This window comes from Elephas maximus, chromosome 11, assembly GCF_024166365.1.
Source record: "Elephas maximus indicus isolate mEleMax1 chromosome 11, mEleMax1 primary haplotype, whole genome shotgun sequence".
Lineage (NCBI taxonomy): Eukaryota > Metazoa > Chordata > Mammalia > Proboscidea > Elephantidae > Elephas > Elephas maximus.
In genome coordinates, this window is record NC_064829.1 from 111,399,634 (window position 1) to 111,410,481 (window position 10,848).

At 51.9% G+C, this 10,848-nt stretch overlaps 1 protein-coding gene across 4 annotated transcripts in view; it reads left to right on the plus strand.

Moving 5' to 3' along the window:
• The window catches only part of AKT2 (AKT serine/threonine kinase 2), a 58,056-nt gene extending 49,675 nt beyond the window's left edge, over positions 1–8,381 (plus strand). For 2 of the 4 annotated variants that reach the window (XM_049900488.1, XM_049900490.1), the window contains exons 8-13: positions 875–943; positions 1,737–1,859; positions 3,110–3,238; positions 3,337–3,551; positions 4,090–4,177; positions 4,271–8,381. In XM_049900488.1, the coding sequence (XP_049756445.1) occupies positions 875–943; positions 1,737–1,859; positions 3,110–3,238; positions 3,337–3,551; positions 4,090–4,177; positions 4,271–4,699 (1,053 nt within the window). In that variant the 3' untranslated portion in view covers positions 4,700–8,381. The remainder of the gene's footprint in view (positions 1–874; positions 944–1,736; positions 1,860–3,109; positions 3,239–3,336; positions 3,552–4,089; positions 4,178–4,270) is intronic. The other 2 variants (XM_049900491.1, XM_049900492.1) reach the window with 2 other exon arrangements.
• Positions 8,382–10,848: the final 2,467 nt, after the last annotated feature.

Genomic DNA, 10,848 nt, shown 5'->3' on the forward strand with positions numbered 1-10,848 from the left:
TGTGGCACACAGATGGGATGTAGGCCGGCGGGGGGCTCCCCAGGTCAGTGGGGTAGCAGCTTCTTCATAGCCAGTGACGTCATGTAAGCGCCTCAGCCGGCTGACCTCCCACGGTAGAAGACAGTCCCGCAGAGTATGACTGCTGTGAATTAGGGGCACCACGCACGGCGGGTCACGGTGGGAACCTGTGTTTCTGCCGTAAGATGTAGTCCTGGGAGCAGATGTGTTGTCACTGTGCTGCTGTTGCTTAGGCCTGGTAGACGCCCCTTTGGGCTCTTGGCTCCATCAGGGCCAGCAGCCAGCAGTTAAATGGCCCAGGCTAAGGATGACATGTGGGTCGTGTCTTCAGGCTCAGTTGCTGTACAGATGTCCTACTAAGCCACAGTCCTTACTCAAGTGAAGTCTTACCAGGGACCTCAGTGTAAAGACAGGTAACAGAGTTGTCATGTGTAGGGTCCACTCAAGGGCCTCTGAGGAACTCGCTGTACGACTTCTCAGAGCCGAGTCAGAACTAGTGTTTGTTGACTGACAACGTGTCTGTCCTGCTGCAGGAAGCCATCATGCATTGTGTGTGTGTGTGTGGTTGTGTGTGTAAATTAACACATTTTACTGTTAAGACGAGGAGGAGAAATGTAAAACAGCTCTAGTTGCTCAGAACAAAAGTTCTCCCCGGCCGGCCTCTAAAAGGCTGTGCTGGAGGCGGAGGATGAGATAGGACCACATAGTAGGCCTTTTCCTGCCCGCTGAGCCAGGCATTCACTCACATCCCCCAGAAGGTGAGGTTGGGCAGGTCAGGGCTGGGGGCATGTGCAGAATTAGCTGTGCCCCGCCTCCCGGGCTTGGCAGAGCCTCCTTCCCGCCTCCCACCCCTCAGGCGCTGAAGTATGCCTTCCAGACCCATGACCGCCTGTGCTTTGTGATGGAGTATGCCAACGGTGGTGAGGTGAGCGGGCTGCCCCGCCTTGCTTTTGAGTGTCTCCTGAGAGTGGGGGAGGCCGAGAGGGAGCTGTGGGTGAAATGGGGGGCCCGCGGGAGAGTCAGAGACATCAGAGACTTGCTGAGGGTCATCTTGTTTCACCCTCCCCACAACCCCTCTGCGCAGGCGGGAAACCTGAGGCTCAGACAGGTTGAGTGACTTGCCCCAGTTCAGGGTCCAACCCAGGTCCAGAGGTGTGGAGAGGACAGTGGGATGAAGAGGGTGGTTGGCTCATAGTTTGCAAAGGCTGTTCTTAAAGGTCCCAGAGAAAACATATGAGGCTTGAAGCCCATCAGTCCTCTGTTTCCCCGGTTCCTCCTGTGCCACTTGCTGTTGCTGAGTTGCTCTGGCTCCCTCCCTCTCACCCCTGCTTGTCCCTCACCTCCTCTGTGCACTTGGATATGACAGCACAGATCAGATTGTTTGCTCCGTCTGCCCAATTGGATTTCTGCTGTCTGCAGCTCATGGTTGTGGGCTCCTTTTTGCTTGCTTGCTGTCACCACTTGTCCCTCCTGCCCTTCTTCCCTCCCTCATCTTCCGTCAGCACCAGCTGGCTGTCCATTGCTCCTCACCCCTTGCTGGGTTGCTCTTGTCTCAGGTAAGCTCCTCCCTGCTTACTGTCCCTCACTCTGTCCCTTTCACTGTCACTTGCTGGTTCATGAAGCAGGTATTGCTCTGTCACTGGGCTGGGAGCCAGGGTCTGGGAGGGTGAGGGCAGGTCGGTAGGCTGGGCACCTGACCTCACCCACCCCCCTGGCAGCTGTTTTTCCACCTGTCCCGGGAGCGTGTCTTCACAGAGGACCGCGCCCGGTTTTATGGCGCTGAGATCGTCTCGGCCCTCGAGTACTTGCACTCTCGGGACGTGGTGTACCGCGACATCAAGGTGAGACATGGTAGCCTCTCAGCTCTGCTCCCTTGGGGTGGGGAGGGTCGAGGCCATGGAGGATCCTGTTCTTATCTGCCAAGCTTCCCGGACATGTGCCCGGGGGCTGGCTCCCTCTGGGCCCCTAGCCCTCCCCACCCAGGGCCAAGGTGGTAGCTCTGGCATAAGCAGCCATGTGGTGGGGACCATTCCGAGCCTCTTGTGAACACTTCTGTGCTGCTGGAGGGTGGATAAGTTGTTACCCAAAAAAAAAAACCAAACCCAGTGCCGTCAAGTCGATTCCGACTCATAGCGACCCTATAGGACAGAGTAGAACTGCCCTATAGTTTCCAAGGAGCACCTGGCGAATTTGAACAGCTGACCCTTTGGTTAGCAGCTGTAGCACTTAACCACTACGCCACCAGGGTTTCCAAGTTGGTACAGCTGCCTCAGAAGATGGCTTGGCAGTGCCCACTGAAACTGAACACAACGTTTTCTAGGACCCTGCAGTCCCGCCTCAGTAACATGCACGCGCTCACAGCAGGTGGTTCACAACCCCCTAACTGGATGCAGCGCAGATCCCTGCTGACTGCAGAGTGGGGGGTGTGTTGTGGTACAGCCACTGGGGGGCGCTCCATGCAGCAGTTCAAACCAGCACACCACAGCTCCACGCCCCAGCGTGGTGGCCTTTCCCAGGCGTCGTGTTGTGCGGAAAAAAAAACGGACAGACCGATGAATCTATGTTGTTTACAGGCATATGCGTAGCTGGTAAAAGCCTGAAAGAAAAGAAAGGAAGTGAAAGTTGCTTCCAGGTCGGGGGGATAGTTAATAACTGGAACACGTGAGGGGCCTCTGGGAACTGGCAGCATTCTTTCTTGACCAAGTGGAGGTTACACAAGAGTCTACGTCATACTGTTTATTAAATTGCATGTTGGTGTTTTTGTTTTGTGCTCTTTCCTGGGGTACATTTCAGAATTAAAAAAAAAAAACTAGAAAAACAATAAAAGGTAGTGCTCCTCCCACCTGAGGCTGGGAGAGTATGGCCAGTACACTCCCCCCTCGCTGCCCAGCAGCTTGGGACTGGGCCTGGCTTCTCTGATTTCCGCCTGCTCTGGGCTAGCAGGCGGGGAGGTGTAGGTCCTGATGCCCAGAAGCTGCTGGCATGGCGGCTGCCACCCCAGCCACAGCCCCCTCTAGGAAGGGGCTGGTGCCGGAGGCGCGGCGGGAAGCCCTGGAAGAACGTGCCCCTGACCCGTTGACTTTTCCTACAGCTGGAAAATCTCATGCTGGACAAAGACGGCCACATCAAGATCACTGACTTTGGCCTGTGCAAAGAGGGCATCAGTGACGGGGCCACCATGAAAACCTTCTGTGGGACCCCGGAGTACCTGGCGCCCGAGGTTTCTGGGGACGGGGGGCGTAGGGACATGTGAGGCCCGGCTGAGATCCCTGCTCCCCCGCCGGCCCCTGTCAGCACCTCACGGCCCTCCTCCCTCAGGTGCTGGAGGACAATGACTACGGCCGGGCCGTGGACTGGTGGGGGCTGGGCGTGGTCATGTACGAGATGATGTGTGGCCGCCTGCCCTTCTACAACCAGGACCACGAGCGCCTCTTCGAGCTCATCCTCATGGAGGAGATTCGCTTCCCGCGCACGCTCAGCCCCGAGGCCAAGTCCTTGCTTGCTGGGCTACTTAAGAAGGACCCAAAGCAGAGGTGAGGGCTGGCGCCTGCCCGCCCGGCCACTGCCGCCTCTGATTCCTGGGCCGGACAAGGCAGTGTCTGCAGGCGCGCACTCGTTCTCTGCGTGCTCCACACGTGGATGTGCATCATTCCCGCACAGCTCCCGCAGGGAGGCCTCATACTCCATGCCACATGGTTTTATGGTGGGACGCTGAGGAAGGAACAGGGCGGTCCCCTGGTCTGGGGTCCCTGAGTTGTTGGTGGGAGAGCCGGGTGTGAACCTGGCCATGCGGCCAAGCCGCCTTCACCCATCATTCTACACATAGGTGGGAGAGTGGGCTGCAAGGCCACACAGGGCTGAGTTGCAGTCTCCCTGGCTCTGACTCTGGGCTTGTGAGTTCCCCTCTCTGAGCCTTGGTTTCCTCATCTGCGAAGAGGGCATTTATGGCGCAAACAGATTCATTGAAGGCTGTTCAGGGCCCACACATAACAGGCCCAGGCCTGCCCCGAGTGGCCGTCTCCCAGAACCTGGCTGCCCTGGGGTTGGGTGCTGACGCCCATCTCTGCCCAGGCTTGGCGGGGGGCCCAGTGATGCCAAGGAGGTGATGGAGCACAGGTTCTTCCTCAGCATCAACTGGCAGGATGTGGTACAGAGGAAGGTGAGCCCCACAGCCGCCCACCCCAGCAGGAGCTCCCCAGGGGCCCAGTCCTCCCCTCTCAGGGTCCCTGAGTCTGAGCTCCTCTCCTCGTAGCTCCTGCCACCCTTCAAACCTCAGGTCACATCTGAGATCGACACAAGGTACTTCGACGACGAGTTCACAGCCCAGTCCATCACAGTCACACCCCCGGACCGCTGTGAGTGTCGGGGCCCTTGCCTGGTGGCCTGGGCTGTGAGGAGGGGTCGGGTCTGCTCTTGGCCCAGCTCCCCAGGAAGGGAACACTCTACGTCTGGACAGTTTGCCCTGTGGTCTGCTCGCAGGGCCTCTCACTGTTGGCCCCCCTTGGACTTGGTGGGTGAAGGGGCCAGTGGGATACAGGAGCCGTTGGCCATAGCACATTCTGGGGCTCTGGGCTCCCGGCGGACAGCCTGGAGCATTGTCACTGGTGAGATGACACACTTAATTGTTGTCTTCCTAAATTGCCTGGGTCTTTGGGGCTGGCCAAGTGCTGGGCAGTGCTGACAATAGCAGTGACCAAGACTTGTGGAGCCCCAGGCCAGATGGGGAGATGGACCTGTGTGCAGCGTGACAGCCTAGAGCGTCAGGACTGGGTGGGGGCACCCAGAGGAGAAAAGCTGACCCTGCCTGGTGTCAGGAGACTTCCTGGAGGACACATGTCCACTGAGCTGCACTCCAGGCTGAGGGGATGTGCAGACACCCTGAAATGGGAGCAAGCATTGCATAGTCAAGGAACAGAAGAAAGCAGGGGAAGGGGAGGAAAGGGGGGGTCAGGGCCAGAGGAGGCAGGACCTGGGGGCCACTGTGAGGAGTGGGAGCATTTTCCTGAGGGTCTTGGGGGGCCATGGTGGGTTTCATACAGAGGAGCACCAGGGTTACCTCAAGAAAGTTCCCCGGCCAGGTTGGAGAGCGGATTGAAGCAGGCGAGAGCTGAGGCCAAGGCTGGGCACTGGCCGAGAGGCCTGGGGTGGACCAGGGGATTCACTGGGGGGAGGGGCGGGCTGCAGGGCTGAGGAGCTGGGCTCTGGCCTGAGGAGTGGCCCACACTGAGGTGAGGTCTACCAGGAAGGAAGCTCCTCAGCCTTCCTTGCCCTTTCTGACGGGCCTGCCAGTGCAGTTCCTCCAATGGTCTGACCACAGTCCTTCCTGTGGCCCTTTCCTTTGGTGTTCCGCTCCCCCGACCAGGGAGTCTGGGCCCCCTGAAGGCCAGCCCCCTAATCTACCTCCCCAAACCCCACAGATGACAGCCTGGGCTCCCTAGAACTGGACCAGCGGACCCACTTCCCCCAGTTCTCCTACTCAGCCAGCATCCGCGAGTGAGCAGGCCCCGCCAACTACAGGAGGCACGGGTGGCTTTTTTTAAAACCTTTTTATTTTGCTCTTCTTTGTATCCTCGCCCCTCATCTCCTCACCCCATTCCCAGCTCTTTGTTCAGCCCTCTCCCAAACTCCTCAGCCATCCTAGCAGCCCTTGCCTCCAAGGGAGTGCCTGTCCCCCCTCACCTTTCTGTCCAGACTAGTGTTGGGAGACTCTCCAGCTCCTGCCCCAGGACTGGGCCTTTGGAGTGCTGGGAAGATTATTTTTTTTTTAACCAACACAAGCCCCGACGAGGGGTGAAGCGTGGAACGTGGCCACCCATCTACGTGCTGCTGCTGCTGGACAGAGGAGGTGGCCTTCGCGAGGGATTCCGTGTCCAGCAACGGCCCTGGTGCTGCCTGCTGTACTGTGGCTTAGGTTCCGAGTGACCTGACATGAGGCAGTCCGGCCTACCCCCATGGGGGCAGAAAAGCAATAATGTCCAGGACCTGGCGGGGGCCTGGGGAAGCTGTGGAAGCAGAGGGTTTAGGGCTCCCTCGGGTGGATGGCACTGTGTCCTCAGCTCTACCCTTGGGGAACCAGGAACGGCCCGGGGGTGGGCACTGCCTCCTGGCCCTGCTTTTGCCCTGCCTGCCCGCAAGCTGCTGTCCTGGCTTTGGGGATGAGGCAGGAGGAACATTTTGGGGCAACCCCTGCCCCCAGCTCTGTGCCTTACCAGGGTTTCCCTTCTGCTGGACCCTGGGCGTGGGCCCGGCCCCATCGGAGGGCGAGGGCAGGGATTACCTGTTCTCTGCCTGAGGCAGAGGGGCGCCCGCCTTGGCTGTTACACATCTCACACCAAGACAGTATTGGGCCTGTAGACAGGTGGAGGAGCGGGTGGGGGTGGGAGTTTGGTCTGTGTTGGGGTGGGTGGCCTCTGAGAAGGGAGGTCACCTCCCCTCCCCTCCCCCTCCCCCTGTCCAAGGCCCCACGTTCTGCAGCCTTAAGGTGAGCATGAGCAAGTACACGGCTGTGCTGTGGGCACTTGGTGCCTGGACGCGCGTCAGGGACACGGATGCACACAGGTGTGCGTGCTTGAATCTGTGTGCACGAGTGTGCATGTGTGCTGTGTGTGTGTGTTTGTGAGGGCAAGCGTGGCCAGGCCCTCAAATGTGTATGTGTGGTGTGTGTGGCTCAAGCATTTCGTCCCTTGGGGTGGCGGCGGGAGGGTGCTGACCTAGTGGGAGGAGCCATGCCTGCCCTGCCCACGTCTCCCCTCTCCCTTCCTCTCCCACCCAATATCTCCAGGTGTTTGGAATTTGATTTTTGTGGTTTCGACCCTCCCAACCCCCATCCTGTACTAGACCGTTCACAGAAGGGCATCATGGGGCGGGGATGGGATAGGTTGGTTTGGGTGGTAGGGGGTCTTTTTCCTTTTTGTGTGTGTGTCTTTTCTCTGACATCTCCCCCGCCCTCTGGCCTTTCTGAATTTCTTCTTGTATTTGTACGGTACAAGCAATAAAGACCAGGGCCCAGCCTGCACTTGTGCTGGCCTGACACCTGGGACCCTCCCTTGCTTATGGAGTCCAGTCCCTGCGCACCAGCTGTTCCCATCCGTTCTTTTCAGAGGGCCCTGCCCAGCCAGAAGGTGGGGTAGCAGGTGGGGGAGGCCAAGCAGAGGCTGGAGGTGGGAGCAAGCTAGGTGTGCCTCTGGGCTTGGGCAGCTTGGGGTTGAGGTGTGCCCATTTCTTTCTGGTGTACAGCTTAGTGATAACAGCTACATTAATCAAGTCGTGTAACTGTTACCCCTAGTCGATGCTCATTTTCCCATCACCATAGACAAAAATTTACTACTTCCCAGAGGGAGATTTCATCTCTCCCTAATGGGCATCCTTGTCTCGTTCTTATTCCCAAGGGGGAGGTTCTCAGTATTTCACCATTGAGAATAATGTTGGCTGTTAGTTTTGCATTTATCCCCTTAATTATGTTAAGGAATTTCCTTTCTGTCCCTGTTTTGCTGAGAGATTTTATCAGGAAAAGGTTTTGGGTTTTATCAAATGCCTTTTCTGCATCTATTGAGATGATCATGTGGTTCTTTTCCTTTGTTTTATTAATGTGTATTACATTGACTCATTTTCAAATGTTGAACTATCCATGCATTCCTGGAATAAATCCCACTTGGTGTATAACCCAGAACCCAGTGCCGTCGAGTCGATTCCGACTCATAGCGACCCTATAGGACAGAGTAGAACTGCCCATAGAGTTTCCAAGGAGCATTTGGTGGATTCAAACTTCCGACCCTTTGGTTAGCAGCCGTAGCACTTAACCACTACGCCACCAGGGTTTCCAGTGGTGTATAATTCTCTTAATATAGATTTCTGTTCACTAGAATTTTGTTGAGGATCTTGGCATCTGTATTCATGAGGGATATCGGTCTGTAGTTTTCTTCTGTTGTCTCTATCTGGTTTTGGTGTCAGGGTAATGTTCCTCTTCTGTATTTTGGAAGAGTTTGAGCAGGGCTGGTGTCAGTTCTCTGAATGTTTGGTAAAATTCCCCAGTGAAGCCATCTGGTCCTAGGCCTTTTGTTGTTGGGAGGCTTTTGATGACTGATTCAATCTCGTTATGGGTCTATTGAGATTTTCTATTTCTATTTATGTTAGTATAGGTAGGCTATGTATTTCTGGGAATTTGTCCATTTCGTCTTTTCAAGTTTGTTGGAGTATAATTTTTCATACTATTCTCTTGTGATCCTCTATTAATATCTCAGTTGAATCTGTTGTAATGTCTCTAATTTCATTTTTTATTTTGGTTATTTGCACCCTCTCACTTTTTTCCTTTGTCATTCTAGTCCAGTGGTTTGTCTGTTTTTATTGTTTTTTTTTTTTTTAAAGAACCAACTTTTGGTTTTGTTGATTCTCTTGTTTTTCTATTCTCTATTAATTTCTGTTCTGATAATTTATTATTTTCTTCTAGTAGCTTTGGGCTCCTTTTGCTCTTCTTTTTCCTTCAGGTTGTAGAGTTAAGCTATTGATTTGAGATCTTTTTTTTTAATGTTGGGATTTATTGCTATGAATTTCCCTCTGAGCACTGCTTTCCCTGTGCCTCATAGGTTTTGGTGTGTTGTGTTTTCATTCTCATTCAATTCTAGGTATTTTTTTATTTCTCTCTTGATTTCTTCTGTGACCCATGGGTTTTTTTAGTAGCGTGTTGTTCAGATTTACCCTTTTTCTTCCTGTTATTGATTTCTAGCTTCATTCCATTATGGTCTGAAAAGATGCTTTGTATGATTTCAGTCTTTTTAAATTTATTGGGATTTGCATTGTGTCCTAAAATGTGGTTTATTCTGGAAAATGATCCATGTGCGTTAGAGAAGAATGTGTGTTGTGCTCCTGTTGGGTGGAGTGTTCTATATATGTCTGTTAGGTCCAATTGTTTAATAGTGCTATTCATATCTTCTGTTTCTTTATTGAGTGTCTTTCTAGTTGTTCTCCGAAAGTGGTGTATTAAAGTCTCCTACTATTATCGTAGACCTGTCTGTTTCTCACTTTAATTCTGTTAGAGTTTGCTTTATCAGTTTTGGGGCTCTATAGGTACTTATAATTGTGATATCTTTTTGGCAAATTGTCTCTTATAATAGATTTTGACTTAAAGTTTATTTTGTCAGATAGTGGTATTGCCATACCTGCTCTCTTTTGGTTAGTGTTTGCGTAGAATTTTTTTTTTCCCATCCTTTGACTTTCAGCCTAAAAAGCCTGACTTCGTATCTAAGGTGTGTCTCTTATAGACATTCTGTCTATAAGACAGTGACGTTCTGTCACTCCTTGTCTTGTTTGGAGTGTTTAATCCATTTACGTTCACTGTCATTATCGATAGGGTAGAATTTACTTCTTCCATTTTGTTATACTTTGTGAGAATTTTGGCTTCTTTAGTCCTCTTTTTTCCCCATTGTTGACATCTTTTTATCTATAGATTGTCTTTTCTTTCTTTCTTTTTTTTTGTAGGTGCTGAGCTATTTTGTTTTCCCTCATTTTAATTTTATTGTATAATTTTATTATTTATTTTCTTTGTGGTTCTCATGGGCAATTTACATTTAAAACTACCTGTTACATTTTGACACAAACTTAACTTTCTTAACATATAAAAAGTTTGTGTCTACACCAATCCCCCCTCTTTTCTTTGGATGTTATCATCAGTTGCATCTTTGTAACTTGACTTCCCTGTAATTTAAATTTATTTTACTGTTATATGTATTTAGTTATTATTTTCACTCCCCCCCCCCGTATAATCTTGTCATTGTAAGTGTGAAGGACATGCCCACTGTATTGACCAGCCTCAAATATCTTAGGTCTAATTATATTGTCAGTACTCTCCTTTTAATGGAATCACCCCTTTTTATGTATTGCTTCACGTTGCTATCTGGTGCTGTTTTTCTTTTCTCTGAAGGACTCCCTATTGCGTGACCAGTCTGGTGGTAACAAATTCCCTTAATTTTTGTTTAGCTGGAAATATCCGAATTTTGCCCCCCTTTTTAAATGACACTTCTGCTAGGTATATTATTTTTGGTTGACAGTTGTTTTCTTTCAGCACTTTAAATGTGTTGTCCCATTGCTTTCTTGCCTGCATGGTTTCTGACGAGAAATCAGCACTTCATCTTACGGAGTCCCCTCTGTATGTGGTACTTCGTTTTTCTCATGCTTCTCTCAAAATTCTTTTTTCTTGGTTCTTGACAGTTTGATTATGATATGCCTTAGTGTATTGCTTTTAGGGTTTATCCTGTATGGAGTTCATTGAGCTTCTTGGATGTAAAATTTCTTGTCTTTTGTGATATATGGGAAGTTTTCTGCCATTATTCCTTCAAAAATTCTTTCTGGGCTTTTTTTCCTTTTTTTGCCTGGAACTCCCATAATGCCTATATTATTTCTCTTGATAGTGTCCCCCATATGCCTTAGGCTTTGTCCATTTTTCTTCATTTTTTCTGTTTGCTCCTCAGACTGATCAGTCTCAATGGCCCTGTCTTCTATTTTGCTGACTCTGTCTTCCATCTATTCAGTTCTATTCCTGAATCCTTCCATGGCTCAGCGTGGGGGAGTGGGGGACAGGGCCCTGGGCACTGGGTGTACAGTACCAGTTGGCCAGGGCTCTTTGGAGGACAATGCTGGTGGGGCAGGAGTTTCAGCTCACTGTGTGGTACTGGGAGGTGGGGCCCTTACATGAGGCACACAGCACTGTGGGGTCAGTGCCCTTCTACACCAATCAGCACATGGCACTGGTGGGCAGCACCCTTCTACACAGTGTGCAGCACTGTTCGGGTGAGCCTCTTCCACACAGCGCACTGCACTGGGGGGCGGAGCCCTGGA